This window comes from Nematolebias whitei, chromosome 15 (genome assembly GCF_014905685.2).
Source record: "Nematolebias whitei isolate Nwh7 chromosome 15, NemWhi1, whole genome shotgun sequence".
NCBI lineage: Eukaryota > Metazoa > Chordata > Actinopteri > Cyprinodontiformes > Rivulidae > Nematolebias > Nematolebias whitei.
The window spans coordinates 40,209,247-40,230,182 of record NC_056512.1 but is presented as its reverse complement, the minus strand read 5'-3'; the positions used below and the strand labels follow the sequence as shown (position 1 = coordinate 40,230,182).

The window sequence follows — 20,936 nt, the reverse complement described above, 5'->3', positions numbered from 1 at the left end:
TGAAGGTTGATTAAAAGCTGACTTTGGCTAAAGTCACGGTGCTGTCCTAGCATCAGCATCTTGTCTCAGCTTTTCTTAGTTTTGCAATGTAATGTTTTGCACACAGCAACTGTGCAAACATCAGGATGGTTTTTGTTCCACTGGTGAAAACAGGACCATGGCCACGAATACTAATTAACTTTGTTGCAACACAAGCGTCTGACTTTAATTAGAGCCGACCGTGAACCTATCCATTTCTATACTTAAGTGACTTAAAAAAAAAAACGTCTGCCAAGATGAAAATTGTAGTCGTTTGGAAGATAAACGGTCATGTTTACCTCAGTGTTTGTCACAATCATTTTCTCTAAACCGCTGCAACAATAGTTCTCTGTGTCAGCGTGGTGAAAGATGCACTTTAATTTCTGGAGCATGCTAAATCAAGGCTGACTGCCATCATCCAAACAAATCAATATTCCAAGAGCGCTACCGAAAAAAAAAAAAAAGTTTGATTCATGAAGGGTTCATTTGTTTTCTAAAACGAAACCAAGTTAAAACTGAGAATCATCTTGTTTCTGTCAAAGCAGAACTCTGCTACAGCACAGATTTATTCTAATATTATCCACATCACACACAAGTTGAGTATTGATGAGGCATTTCTCATTTCTAACCTCAGACACTGGTAATGTTGCTGTTGCCTCCCAGGCTTCCTAATCTAGATCTGAACAGAAGACATTCATGATTTCACTTCATCAAAGATTCACTTTGTTGGTCCAACAATCAGCAGTTTAATTATAAGGACAGGGAGAGACTTGTGGAGATATTTAAATAAAAAAAAAAAAAAAGCTTTCTTTATTATTTCTGAGATTTTCTGTGGGAGGACAGTTTATTTTGAGGCGTTCTTTTAATTAAAAGAACTACACTTTAGAGGGAAAATAGAGTGTTTACAATATAATTATTCAAATTACGAGTCATTTTCTTTTTAGAAATTATAATCTTGTGAATTAACTCATTATCTTGAGCTCCTTTCAGATACTTTCCTCTGCTGTAGATGGTTTTATGAGAACACTTTTTAAGCACAGACACGACACACCATAATGATGCTTGTCAAGTTTTCAACTAACTGGATTGGAAATGAGTGGAAAGAAAAACAGCCAAAGGCCAAATAAACACTTTAATTTCATCCATCATCTGCCTCTTTTCTGGAGTCGGGTCTTAGGGGCAGCAGCTTGGGCAGGAGGCTCAGACCTCACTCTCCACAGCCACTTCTTCCAGCTCTTCTGAGAGGACTCCAAGGTGTTTCCAGACCAGCTGAGAGAAAGAGTTACTCCAGGTTCTCCTCCCAGTTGGACATACCTTTATCACCACCCTAGGGAGGTGTCCAAGTCCATCCTGACCAGATGTCTGAACCACCTCAGCTGGTTCCTCTCGATGTGGAGGAGCAGCGGTTCTACTCCAAGTCTCTCCCAGATAACTGAACTTCTCACCCTATCTCCAAGGGAGAGTCCAGCTACCCTGCAGAGGAAACTCATTTCAACCTCCTGTGTCCACAATCTCGTTATTTTGGTCACTGTCCAGAGTTCCTGATCATAGGTGAGGGTAGGAACGTAGACTAACCGGTAAACGGAGAGCTTCACCTCTCGTCACCACAACGGACCGGCACAGAGTCCACAATACTGCTGAAGCTGAACCGATCCATCTGTTGTTCTCGCGCTCGATTCTTCCGTCACTCGTGAACAAAACCTTGAACTGCTCCACTTAAACTGGTTTAATGAAAAACCTTAAAAAGCTGTGGCTGAGTGGTTAGAGCAGTTGTCCTCCAATGGGACGGTTGGGGTTCGATTCCACCAGCAGTCACATGTTGAAGTGTCCCTGGGCAAAACACTGAACCCCTCACTGCCTCTCGTGTGTGTCCCATCGGTGTATGAATGTGATAAAGCTCTGATTAGTCTCTATAGATTGATTTGTTCGATTATCTTTGTACAGATGCAGTAGAGTGATATCTGAATGTGTGTGGAGGTAAATGAGGCACAGATTGTGTTGTAAAGAGCTTTGAGCTTCTTGATTAGCTAGAACTAAGCTATAGAAGTACAGTCCATTTACCATTTAAAACTAAATCAGGCTTTTGAAGTGAACAATAAAGAACACATGGGTTACATTATTAAAGGTGTGGTAGTCTATGCCTATTGATAGATTTGAGATTTGTTCAGTTTTTCTGCGTTAGACGTGCACATTGCTGCGCAGGAGACTTGTCAATCTTCTCATAGATGACAGAAGCCTTTGATAATATCATTTTTGTTGTGAAATTTTCTTGTTCACTCGGACTTCTTTTTGCAAAAAATTCCCGAGAGGAAACAGGTTTTTAAATCTGCTCCGTAATTTCTTTATGTGGTCGTTCTGGACCTAAATTTGTTATTTAAACTTAAATTAAAGACGCCAACATATAAAACCACTTTCCTGCCGATTCTGAGACTTTAACACTTTATTTTAAAACAACAGACAATTTGAGTAGCTTTTGTTTTTATTAATTTATTTTTATTTTAAGCATAATTTCCATGGCATAAACTCTGTGTCTTTTTCACAGTTTTGAATCCCTAAAAGCCCCGTCTCCCCTGTGCTTCCTGTAAGTTAACTAAGTGTAGTCTCCGTTATTTATTAATTTTTGTCCTCCGCAGCTTTTTACAGACAGGCTGTCATGTCTGCTGTCAGGCTGGTCAGAGATGGATAGTAATGCTTCTCACAGCTACATGAAAAAGCTGAGCTGCTAAATGAAGACTTATTTCGTAGCGATTTTGTCTGTGGCTCTGGATAATTGGCAGATATTGGTTCCAGTGTTGTGACGCCTGCTGGTCGTGCAGCTCTCTCGCCGGGCTGCAGGGGACAGTACATTTTGCACCGTTCTGTGAAATAAAAATATGTCTCGACTAAGTTCATGCAGCAGTTATGGTGGGTTCAAATAGCTCTGCAAAATAACCTGCAACACTTTTATTAGAAGGTTTTGTTGCTGAGACCATTTATTATATTTTTATAGTCGTAAAATTACGAGAATAAACTCATAATATTATGAGAATAAAAACGCATAATATTACCAGAATAAAGTCATAATATTATCCGAACTTCGACACGATAAAGCAGGTTTACCACATTTTAACTGTAGTAAAATGAAGAATGTTGAGCATCTTGTTAAATTATACTTTGGTATTGGTTTTATAAATAAGGAGATAGTTAATCTGTTAGCTCATAAGCATTAGATTATTATCAGTATCATGACTTTGAACCTGCTTACAGTCAGGTGGTAGCTCTGATGGGCTGCAGCAGCTCTGCAGGTAAGGAGCGTTTAGCTTCGGATTGGTCGTTTGCTGACACGCCTACTGGATTGATTGACAGTTCACGTCGTGGATCTGACTCGTGGAAAATAAAATAAACGAGAGCTGCAAAAAAAGTCTTTAACAACTTTATTTGCGCAATATTAAGATTTTATTTTACTTCATTCTCGTAATTTTATAGCTTTAAATTATTATTTTTTTCATAGCGTGGCCCTAAAGCTCCGTCGTAACACAAAGCCTTGATTAAAAACAATAAACAAAACATGGATACAAACATTTGCACTTTACATTATTATGAGGATAAGGATACATCACTAATAACTTAATTAACTTATTTATACTAATTCATCCTACTTGCACCATTATATTCTACCATGTTGTTGTTTACTATATATTTTTTGGTCCTTGCAAATATTATATTTCCTTTTCACTCATTGGTACTTTATTTTGTACTTTTATTGCATGCTTTAGTTTTTCATGATTTCTTAACGAGTCGAATCGCTTCACTGTTGACCTTCCGTTAATCTGCATATGACACAAATAAACAACATAAACATAACATAACTTAAATCTTTACTTTGAGCAATATCCTTAAATCTCAAATAGCTGTCGAAACACAAAGCAGTTGCACAAAAATGAACTGAGGATGTTGTACTTTATATCAATTCTGAAGAATAAAACTAAAGCAGATTGAAATTTATTAAGTTGAAATCTAATTATCTTGTGGTTTTGGATCAGTGGTTGAATAAAATGAGCAATCTGCCCTCATTAGATGGCTGTAATCTGACAGTTCATGAACCAAAAACTGATTTAATGAAACACTGAGACATGTTTTGTTGGCTCTGATTCTAAAACTGGATATAAATAGTTGTTTGGTTCTGCTCTTGTTTTTGCTTCTATCACAGCGTAATGTTACTCCTAATAGGCCCCTTTAGTCCTTGATTTGATAAAGAATCTGTGCGGCTGGAGAAGCTGTAAATCTGTCGGCGTTTATTTCTTTTTAATGGACTTTACCCTCTAATTTCCTTGGCAGTAATGAATTAGCTGAGGGGCTCGGTGAGGTGGTAGAGCCCCCGTTTGAGAAACCAGCAGGATGATGGATGTGTGGCACGCTGCGCTGATGTGTCTGCAGGTGAAATCTGATTCGGTCCTATCAGTCAGGTGTTTGGATGCAAACAGGAGGGCAGATGGTCCGAACCCTGCACAGAGTCGAGGCTGATGGACATTTTCCCTCATGGAGTGATCAGCTTAATAATTAATGCCGTTAATACTCGTCATTAATTAAAACATGTGCCTGTGGCCTGGAAAACTGATGGAGGGGTGTAATGAGAGGTGTGCAAACGAGGGTGTAATTTTAATATAGATGTTTGCTCCATCAGCGATATATCATGATGAAGCGTTTGGACGGCTGCTAAAAATGACAAATGTGTTTGTTTGTCACCTATTGATCCCACGTTACTTTGTAAATCTGCTCATCATGCAGCCCTGAATCCTTCACCTCTTAATTCTTTTTGTCTTTCAGTTGGAGTCAACATGTTCTACATCTGCATCATCATCTATCTTTATGGAGATCTGGCCATCTACGCCGCGGCTGTGCCCATTTCACTCATGGAAGTGACCTGGTGAGACAAATTAGAGCTTTTTTTTGTAAGAAATTTAAGGCTTGTTTTTATCCTTTCTCTGTCCTTGAAGAGCGTTTTAGTAAGTCTCCCTGCTGGCCTCACGGTCTGATCCTTCTGTGGCCCGCTGAACTCGTAGATTAAGACAATAAAAGTTTGCTGATGGAGACCTTCAGGCCCGCTCACCTCTCTCAGCTGCTCCTCCATCTGAGGCACGCTGACTTGCTTCCAGAAAGGTTTTTATTACCCGTCTGAAAATAAGATATTTTATTTAGTCATGGGCTCATACAGTCTACATGACAGTAGTCTTAAACCCCGGTGGTGCTTTTATTTCTTGTTTCATTTTTATTTATTTATGTGGCCGTTGGAAGTTTTTGACATTTGTATTTTTTATTAGTTTCAGGAAAAAAAAAACCCATTAAGATTTAATAAAAAATTACTTGTTCTGTTCACTTTGACTGCTTTTTAATTAATGTTCTTATTGATTAGTTTCTTCAGTAACAACCCCAACCATTGCTATATATTTGTAGACTCACTGAAGAAGAAGAAAAAGATAAGCACCCAGAAAGAAAGATTTGATTTGAAAGTAATTTATTCTACATTCAGACTAGCGATGGCTACGTCATGATTTAATTGCAAAGGTCTAGCATGTTTAGAACAAGTACCAGAGAGTCCAGCATCACAAGTTATTATGTGCACTTCAAGCAAAAACACTCTTTGAATTTGTATTTTTTTTTATTTTTTTGCTGGGTATTTAATTATAAAAAAAGCACCTCAACTGTAAAAGCACTATTAGAAAACAACATGGCTTCACCACTAGGTGCTGGTGTACAAAAAGTACCCAACAATGATGGTGACAATCACATTCATTTGTTTTAAATTTGCCTATTTTAACTAGAATTCAGATGAAAAATCAGTTCCTGTCACGATCACTAGTAGATGGATGGTGTTATCAGGCAGATACCAACATGTATGACAGTCATTTAGAACAGTGAGCAGAAAGAAGATGCCTTTAAGCTGCACGACCCGCATATGAAGGGGTTTCATAAGGGTCACATTGTGGGTTTGCAAAATGCTGGGTGGTCGTGGAAAATATGTGATTTAAATATTAATGTTGAATATTGCAACGGTAATGTTTGTTGTGATAAACCCACATGTTCCAACGTCCACAACCCTCTCCATGTGCCGGCTGAGGGCATTTAGAGGAACAGTGCTCCATCTCATCTACCAAATCTCTATTTTTGCCTTTGTTTTTTTTGGAATACTTTGCAATATTGATATCATGTACACATATTATGATAGCTATAAATTTTCATGATTATGCATCTCCAAAGTGGTATGGGTAGAAAATACAGTCCACCATCAAACTAAGCAGCACAATCATGTTCTAAATGAGGACGCTCATGCTGTCTTGCTGCATCAAGCTCTTCTCCACAGTTCTGTCAGCTTTACTGACCTTCCAGCAAGAATAACTAAAATTTAACCGAGATGTCAAAGCTGCTTTTATTTCACCTGGAGCCACAAAATACAGACTTCATACTAATAAACTTGTGCTGTCATGAAACAATGACTAATCTACTCTAAACAGTTAAAGTGGTTTTCTTTTATTTGTTTATGGTAATTCTTGGAAACTAAAACGCATACGTTCATTTTTAAAATAATATTTTTGTGTTTATCCGTCTTCTGACAAGGCTGAGGTTAAACCAAGCGTTCTGTTTTGTTTCTTGCAGTGGAAATCACTCCTGCAGTGCTGGAAGTGTGAAATACAACGATACAGATCAGTGCTGGGGCTCCGTCACCAGGAACAATGCTTACAGAATATTTCTGGTAAGTTCCCCAAACTGTTAACTTGTTCCTATTACTAATAAATAAAATCTCCATCCATGACCTCAGCACACATTTAACGACTGCTGACAAAGGCCAGACAGCGATGAACTAACTAACTATTAATATGCTGGACATCAAGTTAAGCAGCGCAATCATGTAAATGATGAATGGATTTGTCATTGAAACAGTTTAAATTGCCTTATTGTTGTGGTTCATTTTGGTTAATGTTAAACCTAAGCATGTGGTTAGAAAACACCATGAAGTTTATTCTAAACTTAGTGACAACATGCATAGGCTTTGGAGGCAAAAAAAAAATCCTACGACTCATTCCTTGGCCGAGAAAAGATATCCTTAAATTGAAAAAAACACCCGCACATAAGCACATAGTGATGTAGACATTCCGCAGGGGAGACGACAAAGGCGGTGAGCGTGTCCAAGGACACTCCAGAGGCACTGTAGGAGTCTGATAAGAATGGTATAATCAGTCAGTTTCTTCTGGTGAGATCCGTAAACACGCTCGAGGGTGTCAAGGCCGACCTGGGACAGCCAGAGAGAATCCAAGAATCCTGAAATGACGTATTTTTTATTCAGCCGGGTCCCTCTAATAGGTCCGCAGACTTCCTCGTTGGGAGAGGGGAGAGGGCAGAGCATCGAGATTTACAGGGCCTCCAGGCAAATTGACCTGTCAAGGTCAGCCAGGGAGTAGGAATGCGCGATATAAACGGTACACGGTAGAAACAATATAAATTTAGCCTACAATGTAGATCTGTCTTCTACCAGCTAACCGTAGTAATGCTGTGTCTGATGTAAAATCAGTTTTCAGTTTAATCGTTACTTTTTTAGTTGAAAACTGTGCGTAAGTGGTGTTCAAGTGTAAAATCAGAGCTGTCAGATTTAATCGTTACTTTTTTTGAGTTGAAAACTGTGCAAGTGGCGTTAAAGTCTTTTCTTTGAGAGCTAAGTAGCAAAGCTACAAGCTAGCTACAGCCGGCTTGCCGTAGTGTTGCCGTATTCGGACGCATGCGCAAAACGCTGTGTTCCGTCAAAAGTTTTTTTTTTCCCCCGTCGAAAGTTAAAGCGTTGGTCATCTTTAGAGAAACCTGCTCTTTGATCTGTGAAAATAACGCTGTGTTGTGTGATTTTACTGCGAGACCCTCTGGTCAAAGTCACAGACTCATTTTGTGTCAGCTCTCCTTTAAAGCTGAAGGTGTCGCCCACTAGAGGGTTGGAGGGTGAAGTGTTTTCAGTAGCTGCTCTGTTGTTCATTTCTCAAGTGAGAAGACTGGAAACTGTTAAGTTAACAACATATTCTTTTGTTTAAAACATAAAACTACATTTGATCTTTTGCACTGTTTTGCACTACAAGCAAGAAGCCTAATACTTGATTTGTTTATTATTTAAAAACTCTCTGGACCTAGTAGTGGAATTTTTTAAATTCAAAATATATGATGGCAAAAGGACACCCTATGCTTTTTAAAATTCCTATTAAGTTTTATACCCAAAACATATTGCGATATATATCGTTATCACCACCCTTCACAATACATATCGTGATATGAATTTTATGCCATATCGCACATTCCTACCGGGGAGCTGAATTCAGATAAAGAACATTTGTTCTGGAAACAGGCAAAACTTTACTGATTTATGTCTGCCTTGAGTCTTTGCTGGTACTCACGGAGATCCTTAAACATCTAAATTAAGTAGATACACTGCTGATCTGTGCCTGAGAGTATTCCCCGAGATCTGATCCATCCTGCCAGCAAATCCTAGGGGCCGCAAGTGGCCTGCAGTTCTCACAAATCACATCCAATTTACGGTTTAGTTCGCAAAGCAATTGAGTGTGGGTGCTCGAGGCACGGAGCAAACCTTCACATAAGGCGGGCAGCCTGACCAGGGCCAAATTTGCTTACGATGACTTCCTTGTTTGTTGATCAATGATAAATCCAATTATATATGCATCGTCAACATCCTCAATGGACAGCAGAGATAGACACATCACTTTCCACTCGCCCCAGGAATCAGTGACATATCCAGTTGTGTGCATATCAGGGAAAGTCAGCTCACCTGAAGCTTGTCTTCTCGTCGAGAAAATTTTATCATTTGTGTAGAGAGACCAGCTGACCAGATCCAAAGCAAATATTACGGTTCAGAAGATATGTAGAGAGAGGCTCTGAAGCAGTTTCACAACAGGACAGACCAAAAGCAAAGCGGAGGAGGGAGAGGAGGGGAAATGCATCCGCCCTTGACAAGAGCCAGTGGTGAAGTGATGAACTTGGTGAACTTTGATTTGTTTATACTCAAGACTCCTCTAACAAAATACTATATACTGTAGTCCCTCGTTTATTGCAGGGGTTTCCATTCTCAGCCCCCTGCGGTAAGTGAAAAACTGCGAAGTAGGAATAGTATTACAAGTACTAAGTAGTAGTTTATTTTAGTATTTATATATATATATATATATATATATATATATATAAATATAAAAAGACATTTTCAACTCTTCCCACACTCTTGCTGTATTCTAAACAATGTTTCTAAACTCTAAATGCTCTAAAAGAGCACAAAATGTCATGATTTCAGCTCCCTGCCAGCGCTCTTGGCCACGCCCACTCCTCCGCTGCAGAGCGGAGAGCGACATGCTGCAGGAGGAAGCTTCTGCACCTGTGGGCTGCACGCAGGTGCTAAATAATTTAAAATAATTTATTTAAATTTTTTTAAAATCCATGCGTGGCTCATCCATCAATCAGCCAATTGTGTGCCATGTTCAATCTTACTTTGAAAAACAGCGAGGAACTACTGTATACTCAAAAAAAAAAAAAAATGTTGCTCGTAACCTTTAATGCTCTTGACCCAAAAATTTAATCTTATATAAATAATAAAAGCTTAAACTGCCTGATTGTCATGAAGTGGGTGAGACAAATCAATTAAATTAGCTATTGATCTCCTTATTTCTTGGATGCCAAAGTTTGAAATAAAGAGTGGTCAGAGTATGTGTTGGGGATGACGATCAGCTACTACCACACTAAAATTAAGCTCAAAATCTGTAAAACTGATCAGTATAGTTAGTCATTTATATTTTGGCTGATGTTTATTGGATGTAGTGGCCATCTTAAATCGAGACTTCTAGAATTACATCCAGTTTTCTTTTTTTATAGTTTCATTGAAATTCATCCAGTTATTTTGCTAACAAGCTAACACACACAGAGACAGCTACATGATGGCCCATCTTTCATGGTGCCAGGTAGTGTTGTAATGTAAGTTGTGAGGAAACTATAATCATGTTGGAGAACAGCTTAGAGCAGAGGAACACAGAGAGAACCAGCGTTTGAGATTCCTCAGACCTGAATATTAAACTTCAACATTTGATTTTTTTCTAACTTCTTTACGTAATAAAACCTCCGCAGCCTGTAGGAAATGTTTTCGTGTCCTTGAAGTCTTAAGCAAGCCAAACTCTGATTTCCACTCGAGCTTTAACTTTGAACGGCGACAGTGATAGATGTGCCGTGTAATTTCCAAGCTCCCCTTTTCTCAGCTCTCTCCTCCCCTTCTGCTTATATTTTAATGGAATGAGAGAAAAAAAATGCCAATAAATGAAATGTTCGCTCCTTCATCTCCTGTGGGATCCTACAAAAAGTACATTTAAATAACGCTGATTTATTTCCTCCGGTCAGTATGTTTACACCTGCAGTTTCAGAGACTAATTTTTCACAATCAGCCATCAGACTCTCACAACAGCTGCTAAAGCATTTTATATACATTTTTTTTTGCCCTATAAGTCACAGTTTTTTTTTGTGTGTGTATAATTTGCATGCCCTGCGGCTTATACGCCTAAGCGACTTATTTATGGATTTCCCCCCATATTTATAAACCAATGTTGACCGTATGACCGTTTTTATTCATTCTGACTGAAAATATTGAACACTACCATTTTCAGCCGCTAGATGGCGCTCGAGCAGTATGGTATGCTGTTGTGTCATGTAATGGGTAAAAGTGGCTTTTAATGACACAGTCGGCTTGCCATAGTCTGCCACCTTCGTCCAGCTCACCTGGAGCAACCGCCAAATCAGCTGCATTTTGCTGCACCGCCCCGGCGAAATGAGGCTAATTTGACCGTTAAAGTCCTTTTATTAAGTAACAGTTCAACTGAGACACACCTTTACTGTAAAGTCGAGCAAACAAACAATTGTTTTAAAGTAGTTATTGTGTTAAATTTTGAAGAAATGCACAGCGAGTCCTCCCGTGTACGCGCCTACTTCTGCGTATCGGCTTTTGAAATGCAGCCGATTTGATCGTCAAAGTGCATTTATTAAGGAAAAGTTAAACTGTGACACACCTTTGCTATAATTTTGAGCAAAAAAATAATTGTTTTTAAGTGTTAATCTTGTTAAAGTCCTCCCGTGCACGCTCTCGTGGCCGCCTTTTGGCAACCAATCGATTTTTGGCACAACGCCGGCTCACGTTTCCAGGTTGTCTGTGGTGACGCGTAACAAACGTGACACATAATAAATACGACTTATAAGGCGAAGCAACATATTTATGGCGGAAAATACAGCATGTGCATTTTAAAACAGATTTAAATTGGTTATAATAAGGAGTTGCTGATAATTTCAGCTCAAACTCTTATTTGGAGTGTCGTGTTTTTTGGAAAGAAAAGTTTACTCTTTTGTTTAATTCTGAGTTTTTAATCTAAATGGAAATTAATGGTGTTATAATTCCAAATATCTTATCATGGTGTCCTGGATCTGGACTGTACCTTCAATCTTTCTCTGCGTTTTAGTTTTCTCAGTCAAAGCTCTGTCCTAAAGACACAGCCCAGGTCAGAATGATGACTTTAAATTATTGAGAAGTTCACATCGGGTGTTTTCGGCTCCGTGGAGAGAATGATCAGAACCCGGCACCCACGGGTCTCCTCGGTACTCTGTAACTGAGCTGCAGGGTGTCATGGTGCCCTTCTTCCACCACGTTAATCGGAGAGTCTGACTCTGTTTCTGATCATTTTCATTCAGGTCCATAGTTTTATATGAGCTGTCTGGGGAAGCCATGCTCAAAATTACTTGCTGAAAGCTAAACTTTTATGATATATTAATCTGACCTTTATCTCCCAGAAGAAAGATCTTCCAGCTCCCGTAATAATTTCTTCTTCACTCCGGTGACTCTGCAGCGTGATTTATTTATTTGCACAAGACAAATAATCTGTAGCATCAACACAGACAGAAAGACCATCAAGCAGCATCTAAAAGTCTGAAGTCTGTTTTTAACTGGGAAACTTCATTTCTTTTTATTAATTAGTAGTTTCTTGTTGTCTGTTTTAAAGTATAAAAACAAGGTTTTGAGTATTTTCCAGGTCTGGAAACGTATTTGTGTTTCCATCTGAGACAAATTGGGCAAACCGTGGCTAACTTCTGTTGTTAGTACTGTACTGGCGGACTAACGCTCTGCGAGTCCTGTGCAGAAGACCGTTTGAATGTTGAAGCGTTCCTGCACTGGACTTGGCTTCGTTTTTTTATTTCTGCGTGATCAACACAGACTTTAAGGTCGGACACACCTTCATGCACCAGCTGTTCTCTGTATTAAGACATCTATTGATTATATTTTTGTTAAATTATTCTATTTTTGTTTTCAAAACACTCAGGCTTTTAAAACCTAGGACTAGATTCAGTGTGCAGTTATGTAAACAGAAATCATCATAAAAGAAACTAGAATACCCAAAGTCATCGTTCATTTTTGGAAATCATTTTCGTTGGGTTTTCCAGATGTTTGATCATTCTGCCTCTAATAAAGAAGAGTCATGACCCGACTGTGGGGCAGCGTGTGTGCCCGGATGTGGACTTTTTAGAGTTTTTGATGCTTTTTGAATAGTTATGGCAGGTTCTCCTGACAAAACATCTGCAGCTCTTAAGGTTGGACATCAGATTGTGGCGTAGTTTTGATTATGAGAACAACCGTCTCTAAAAATAAATGTATTTATTAATTCAATAAGCTGTCTTCTTTACCAGGACTTCCTGGAAGAAGAATTCATTTGGCTCACTGGTTTCTGGTAAAAGAAAGGATTTAATTCAATTCAGTTTAAAAATAAAAAAAAAATGATAAAAATAAATAAATTAAAAAGGGAAAAAATAAAACTAGAAAATAATCTGCAGCACAACAACAGCGAGGAAGGAAGACGAGGTGAACATTAAAGTTACAACAAATAAATAATTTTAACTAAGTTATGTAGATTTTGAACTAATATTAGGTGTGGTAGTATCTGAGAGTCATCCCCACTGCAAACTGTGAGCTCAAACAGGTTGTGCAGTTATTGTTTAAACGCATAAGAGAACAAAAAGCATTTCTTTAAGGAATGCCATCAGATTTTTATTTCCTGAGTCTCACCAACCCTGAAAAATAAAAAAAATGTTTTTGTAAAAGCTGCAACAATCTTGGAGAGTTATTCCGCCTGTTTATCCAGAACTTTAGATATATTTAAATTGATGCTTAGGACTCACTTATACTGAGTTTTTTTTTTTTCCAAGTTATTGTAGATGAAAAATGTGTTGTGATTTTAGCCTATTTACCATCTTATTATTCTGTTTATATTGTCAGGATACCTTAGTATTTTGCTGTTTGTACATTTTTACTTCACCGTTAAATACTTCAGTCGACTTATATTGTCTTTAAAAATGCTAAATAAATCAATTATTCTCCTAACAAACCATTATAATGCTTCAGATGCATGAGTGTTGCAGTTCACCTGCTTTATGGTAAATAACTTGTTTTTTTTATGATTAAAGTTTAATATAACTGTTTTGGACATACAAATTCCAAAATCGAGTTATTCCAACAAAAATTACTTTTTCCATCTTGGTAATGATTTTACCCTAAATCACCTTGTGAGAAAGACTAAATGATTAAATTCAGATTGAAGAAAATATCATATGTCTAAAGTTGTCTGTAAATGTATTTAGGTTTAACGCTCGGGGGGGATTTTTAAGTTTAGCGCTGGTTTGTTTTTAGTGTCACGCTGTGGGCTTGTTCTTCCATCATATGTCTGTCACACAAACTGTCACTTCTGACACAGATGCTCAGCCTGGAGGCGAGCCGGGTTATAAGAGTAATGTCTGAGGCATAAATTAGCTGAAAACAGTTTGTCACTTCCTGTCCTGTCACTCAGGCCACAAACCAGAGGAGTCGGGTTATGTTCCTTCAGGTCGGATCTTTGATTTGATCATTACTGACTTCACACATCATCTTCGTCTGCCATCGACCTGACAGCCGTTATCCCCGTTTAAACTTGTGTAAGCTCTTAACTCAATTATTTGATTGAGATTTGCTCTGCTGCCCATTGATTTTCATGTTCTCTGAAGTGAACTGATGCGGGAATATTCTTCCAATATTTGGGGTATTTGCTGCCTCTTGTGGTCTGAGAGGAGAATATTAAAAGTCACTGAATAAAACGGTGTGTTGGGTGTTGATGGAACGGAGCAAGCTGTCATGAAACAGTTTGGCTTTCAGCTCCAGCAACGATGCTCGAGACCCGAGTTAAACTCATGTCATTGATTGTCCCCTGCTTAGTCCTTAAAAAAAAAAAAAAACTGTTGGCGCTTTGCCACAGCGACTAACCAAGCAGTGGTCGTTTCACTCAGATCTGCAGCGCAGCCAGTTCAATTTAAATGTTTGATATATTGTTCTCACAGAACATTAGAAGGGATGGAAAATCAATGCAGCATCTGAGCTCTCACACAGTTTATGCTTACCCTGCATTGTTCATGTTCATATTTCAATTACTCTCTGTCCATTAGGCCTGTTGGGATAAAGTTAATTTGATGTGCAAAGTGCAGCAAAGTTGTTGACTGTCCCCTAAAAGTTCAGAAACAACCCACCCTACCATTTAATTGAATTCAGCACTGATTGATTAAAAAAGATTTATTCTAATAGGAGTTTTGTTGACCTCGATGGCATTTTTATTGCAGTTTGAGGCCTTTTACACATTGTTATTCACAGGTGTGTGACATATATGAAGGATTAGGTGTTCTTATATAAACTTTATATTGTTGAAGAAAAAGAAGTTGGGATAAAAGTCAATGAAACTTTAGAATATGTAAATGTTTTTCACCCAGACCTCTTATTTCTGCTTATTGTGGGCTTTTGTAGAATATATATACTGGTAATATAATACTAGCTGTTGCAGTAATTCATTAACAAAAGCTGGTGTCATTTTCAGATTAAGAGAAATGGGACAAACATAAATTTTACTTTACACCTTCGAAAATAAGTAGAATTGTTAGGTATACGGTACTTAAACTTTGCTTTATGACAGTTTGAGCCATGCAACAAAATTGTACTGAAGATAAATTTGACATTAAAGCAAAACAATTAAATGTTCTATAGTTTTTTTTTTTTTTTTTTTTTTTTTAATATCCGGAATAAGTATTTAAATACAGTTTATGGGGTGTGAAGCTATTTTAAACAAAGGGCCAATTTCAGTCAATACATTAACTCAAGTCAGTTACCCGACGTCTTTTCTTGGTTGCAGGTTCCTCAACAAACGTTTCATCAACCTCGTGATGTTCTACGTCACTCTTTCCATAGCAAAATCAAAGATGGCATAAAATTTAGATTTTTCTTGGCTTCAGAGTTGTCCAGCTGTCATGAGAAGTCTGCACAAAATAAAGCGTCCGTTTTTAAGTGAAATAAAAAGCAATAAAAATGTTTTAAAATATCGTCTTTGGGGCTTGATAAGACATTAACAATGGCCAAAATTGGTCCTTGCGTTTGACACATACGGCTCTTTTAGGTGAGTTTATATTTAATTTCAATGTCAGGTTGTTCACTTTGTGGGTTGTAGCTAAAACAACTAATGCTGATGTTATGGAATTAGTTCTGTTGGATTATTTTATTGCTTTCTAGCTATTTTTTATTTTTAGAAAGTTAAGGGGAAAACATTTAGATTTACATTTCCTCAGTGTGATTTATTTGTAAATTAATGCTATTTCAAGCTTTGACATAGTGATATTTCTCACAGTGATGGCTTATATCTAACTGCAGATGGAATAAAAACATCTGTAGAAGTTGTAATGGTTATTCAAATAATTTTTTTTTTAATCTTTATAATAAAGTTGGGCTAGTTTGTAGGTTTGAGTTGAACCTTTTTAACAGGACAGCTGTAGTTATGAGTGGATCTGTTTCCAGCCTGCTCATCTACACAAACAATCATGTTTGATCTGTACCGTAAGGAGGTTTACATCCCAGTGAAAATGGGTTAAGTGATCCCGGTCAGGGCCGGAGCAGCAGGGAGAAGATGGTGAAGATGGTTTAAAAGAGATTATCGCAACAGGAAGAAGAGCTCCGGCTGAAATCCACCTGAGGGAGTCGGATCCTCAACGCAGCAGGAAACTGTGTCAGAGTTACGGATCAGGACCAGAGGAAACACATTGATGTTGCTGCTGGATGAGTTGTCAAGGAGATACAGAGGTCACTGAGGGATAACCGATGGATTTCCATTATTCAGACAATTTTGTTGTGGCCTGATAAACCGAATGATTCATTGAGGAGGCTTGTTTCTACCAGATAGCATGCAGTGTACACTCATGCATCATGTTTTCATTAAACAGCGTGATGTTCAAGGACATCACAGGAGTGTGTGTGTGTGGTCCTGAAGTTACAGTGCTCCTTGATGGTGTTGTACCTATCACGTTGTGTTTTTATATATTTATTTTTTTTAAAGGAAAAGCCAACTTAGTCTGGAAATGGATGGTTTAGTTCAGGAGACGTATTTGTCTGAAGGGCATAAATGACTCGTGAAAGACATGGAAATTAGAAGTTTGACTTTGTTCTTGTGTTGCATTTAATGTTCCTTCACCTTTGCATCATTGAAGTTTTATTTCTTTAAAAATGTGGTTTATTTACAGGAAGCTTTAAACAAATAAAAATGAACAGGTGTGTTTCGGGTTTAGATCAACTTATATATTTTTTAAATAAACATCTAATGATCGCTAAACTGGAAATAAAAACTCGAAACAGTTCTAGCAAGCTCGAACTCCTCCACAGTTAATTATTATTGAGACCCAGATTCAGAAAGGATTAAGTGACTTTTGCAGCCTCAAAGTCAAAACTTCATGCATCTAATTCTCAAAATCTTCACAAAGGGAGATGTGCACCTCAAAGTGGGCTGCCAACCAAACTGGCTCACACTGGTGCAGTTCTCTCATATTTCATGTAGGCTTATGTGTGCATTTAGAAATCAACACTTGATTCCTAAGCATTTACTTATGCCAAATAAACTTTTGCTACTTCACAACTATCTCCAAAAGTTTCTTTCATCCATTTTCATTTATGTTTCAAAATAAAATAAATAAAAAAACTCAAATAATGTTGTTTTTGCTGCTACAGTTGCGCTCATTGTCTGATATAGAACTTGGAAAACAAATTTATTTTCTTATATGCAACAGTCATTTGTGTGCATAAAGATAAAGTAAATGTTTTCTTGTTTTTTCTTAGCTTCCTTATCAAAATCCCAGCATGTTGTTTCTCTTTTTTTCCAGAATAATAGAGGCAGGATGCTGCATGTGAGGAGTGCAAAGCAGGTTATTTAGTTCAAGGACATTTCAGAGGGGTGTAATGATCTGATTTCCTGAAGGAAAATAAATGAGATTTTCTTGAAAAAGTTCAAAATGCTGAAATGTTAACTACAGCTCTCTGTGACCTCATTATGTGTCCTTCTGCATGTTTGTTGGTTTCAAGATTGCAACTCGAGCAGCTTTATTTCTCTGAATTGATTGAGTAATTAGGTCATGCAGCTCGTTGTATCTCTGTTGGGATCATTTATTTAAGTGCTGCTCAGTGACCCATTATGCCAGTTTTCAACAAACAATCTACTGGATGTCATTTTTAATTTGGTGTTGACGCGTCTTCATAGAAGTCTTTTGTTTTGTGAGTTATTTTTTTCATAAAAATCCGTCATTAGCTTCATTTTGGAGAAAGATGTCCTTCATCTCCTCCTCCTCCCACATCTCATTTTTACAAAAGCTTGGATGATTGGTGGAGTCTCGCTATTAGACCACAGGCAAATGATCATTTCTCATTTCCCCCCTCAGATATGTCCCGAGCCTCGTCATAAATCTTCTGCTGTTGCGTGCTACTTTTACCCACGTTGGTGTTGTAACGCTTTCTTTTTTAGGAGCAGAATTGGTTATGATGAGCTGTAATGCTGTAAATGCCTTGTGAACCGCAGCTCATTCGACACTCATCTTTCTTTACCATGAGAAACTACATGCATTTTGTAACAAATTGGAGTAAAGCAGCGACATGTTTTTGTGGAAGTTTAGTTCTTAATTAGGTTGTTAACCTGATAATTACTCATGGTCTTGCGTGTTCAGTCATTCCATTACTTCTTGTGTAATGGAGAGATCCCTAATGCACTTGAATCCACTTCTTGTGTTTGTTTTATGACATGGCACATTTGTGGTTATTTATCAGTTCTGGCTCTGAGGGTTTAATTGCAAATGCGTCACTGGCTTGCAGGTTGAAACCCTTGTGTGTGAGTCTGGTTTGAGCACAGAATGAGAATTCTTAAACTTTCAGAACATGCAGAGTCAGCAACATCTTGATGCAACTATTGGGAACACAGTGGGCTCCTCATTGTGTTTGATAGAACAACATGGGTCCATGAAAGTTTTGAGTAGGGATGCACAACATTGGATTTTTGGCTGATATCTGATATGCCAATGTTTTTAATATACTTTCCTTTGTCAGAACATAGCCCTCTTATTGAGGCTTATTTGCTGCAAAAATGGTGTAACAGCTGTAAGAGCTGGTGACATATATTCATTAACAGCCGTATGCAAAGCACTTTAACTTATATTAAATGAAAAGTGTTAAATATTATTTATTAGCATTAGTCACCTGCGATGCTGTCTCACTTGTGGAGGCTTGTTCCAGGTTCCTATAGCTGCAGTGTGGGATCCTCTGTACGCTTGTGCATAAAGGACAGCCTTTTTAAGTTCAAAGTTTTTGTCTATCCGTTGTACCATAAGACTAATTATGCTAACGGGGCTAACACGACGTCCAAATGTCTGTGGTAAAACTCACCCAAGTGCTATTAGCTATTAGCTTCTCAATGACGTCGGAAATGACGGCTTGTAACTCGGGTAAGGCTACGTCGGAACAATATCTCTGACTGGGGACGATGTAGCGAGGCTCAATGTAGTCCAAAAATCTTCAGAATCCGATATCCTCAACGAAAAAAAATCTTCCACACCGCCGACATTTTGACTTTTTCCTCTCCGCCGTCATCAGATCAGATAGGAGCGCATGACGTCATCACATTGTGCTGGTGCTGCAGGCATCTTTGTCACTGGGTTGTCGCACAAAAACAGCGTCTTTTATGTTTGTGAGTTATTTTGATGGAATGGCCGATGTCCGATATTTAACTTTACCGCTACTGTCGGCCGATACCATGCCGATAATATTGTGCATCCCTAGTTTGTAGGATGCACAAAACTCCTGTGGTGAAGTTTAGGTAGTTTATTATTGTGTTGGAGGTGTATTATGTAGAGGTTTCTTTGTTTCTTTGTGTATGCTTTCTATGTTTTTATTGTTTTATTGTGCAGCACTTTGGCTACCCTTGTGGTTTTTAAAATGTGCTATATAAATAAAGTTGATTGATTGATTGAGGTGTATACTGTCTAAAAGTCATCTTGAGGCAGTAAAACATGCTTTCATAACATCCAGGCTTGATTATTGCAATGCACTTCTTTTTGGAATCAGTCGGACCTCTCTTTCTCAATTACAACTGGTTCAAAATGCTGCAGCCCGATTTGTAACTGGTACAGGCAAAAGAGAGCACATTTGTCCAGTTCTGGCCTCCCTTCACTGGCTCCTGGTTCACTTCTGATTTCATTTAAAAATCCTTCTGTATGTTTTTAAATCTCTGAACAGTTCTGCCCCTTCTTATCTCGCTGATCTGCTGCAGCCATATTCATTCATTCAACCTTTATTTATACAGGTTAATCCCATTATGTCCCACAGCGCTCTGAGGTCAGCAGACCAGATGCTTTTATTGGTTCCAGGGACTCCTTTTAAGCTCAGAGGTGACAGAACCTTCTCTGTTGCAGGTCCAAACTGTGGACTGAGTTACCACTGCATGTCAGACAGGCTCCCTCTCTCACTGTTTTTGTCTTATTTGAAAGCTCGCTTTTATTCCCTGTCTTTCGACCAAGTAGGAGTTGATGTTAACTTGTGTATATTTTATAATTTTAGTCATCTTTTTTCTTGTCTTTACCTCTGTGGATCTATGTATTTTATGCTGTGTTCTTTGTTTTTACTGTACAGCACTTTGATTGGCCTTGTTGTATGGTATGGTATGGTATGGTATGGTATGGTATGGTATGGTATGGTATGGTATGGTATGGTATGGTATGGTATTAGGGGTCGCAGGTGGAGCATGGCAGCAGCAGTGGCAGCATATCCATGATGTGCATGTGCAATGGTCAGGCTTTGTTGTCAGTAGTTTGAATGACTGGCCATGTTGGCCTCATGCCTACATTACCACTGTAACTGTGACCAAGTCATTGAAATAATGAATAACATGATAGTTGTTGCTCTTCCTGGGTGTGGTCTGAGAAACCAGGGTGGACATATAGAGAATACTAAGAGTGCAGGAATGCTTCTTGTTGTTGTGATAAATAACAGGAATAAATTGTGGGAGTACCAAGACTGCAGCAGCAGCACGATTGTCTCAACACTGAAAAATATTTTACAAATGAACTGTTATCCAGCATTTAATCAATGTTCACAAGCTGCGAACTGCTCTGACATTTAATTAGCACACTTCAAAAAAAATAAATCCTTCGTTTTAACCAAATAAAAATTGTTCAACTTGAATTCAGACAAGAACATCTATACGGAGCCTTTGAGTCTATTGGAAAAACTAAACGGTTTTAATAGAATACAAGTCCAGTTCAAAGTTGGAATTGCTGACTAACTCCTGCTTTTCTGAGTTTTTGTTTTTCCTGATTATTTTGTTTAATTTTCACACTAAAGTTTGAACACAAGATTAAAGGTAAATGTGACCTTGTTACAGAAAGTTAAAAACTCTCTCCTGAAAGAGTGTTTTGGTTATTAAAATCAAGGAAGTGGAACATCCTAATCACCCTTTAAATCATGCTGCAGTGGAGCAATGTGTAATTAACTTTTACATCAGTTTGGCTGC

At 38.1% G+C, this 20,936-nt stretch overlaps 1 protein-coding gene across 1 annotated transcript in view; it reads left to right on the top strand.

The window, feature by feature from the left end:
• The window catches only part of tmem104 (transmembrane protein 104), a 58,992-nt gene that overhangs the window by 15,576 nt on the left and 22,480 nt on the right, over nucleotides 1-20,936 (top strand). The window contains exons 6-7 of the mRNA XM_037688682.1: nucleotides 4,825-4,924; nucleotides 6,652-6,748. Of these exons, the coding sequence (XP_037544610.1) occupies nucleotides 4,825-4,924; nucleotides 6,652-6,748 (197 nt within the window). The remainder of the gene's footprint in view (nucleotides 1-4,824; nucleotides 4,925-6,651; nucleotides 6,749-20,936) is intronic.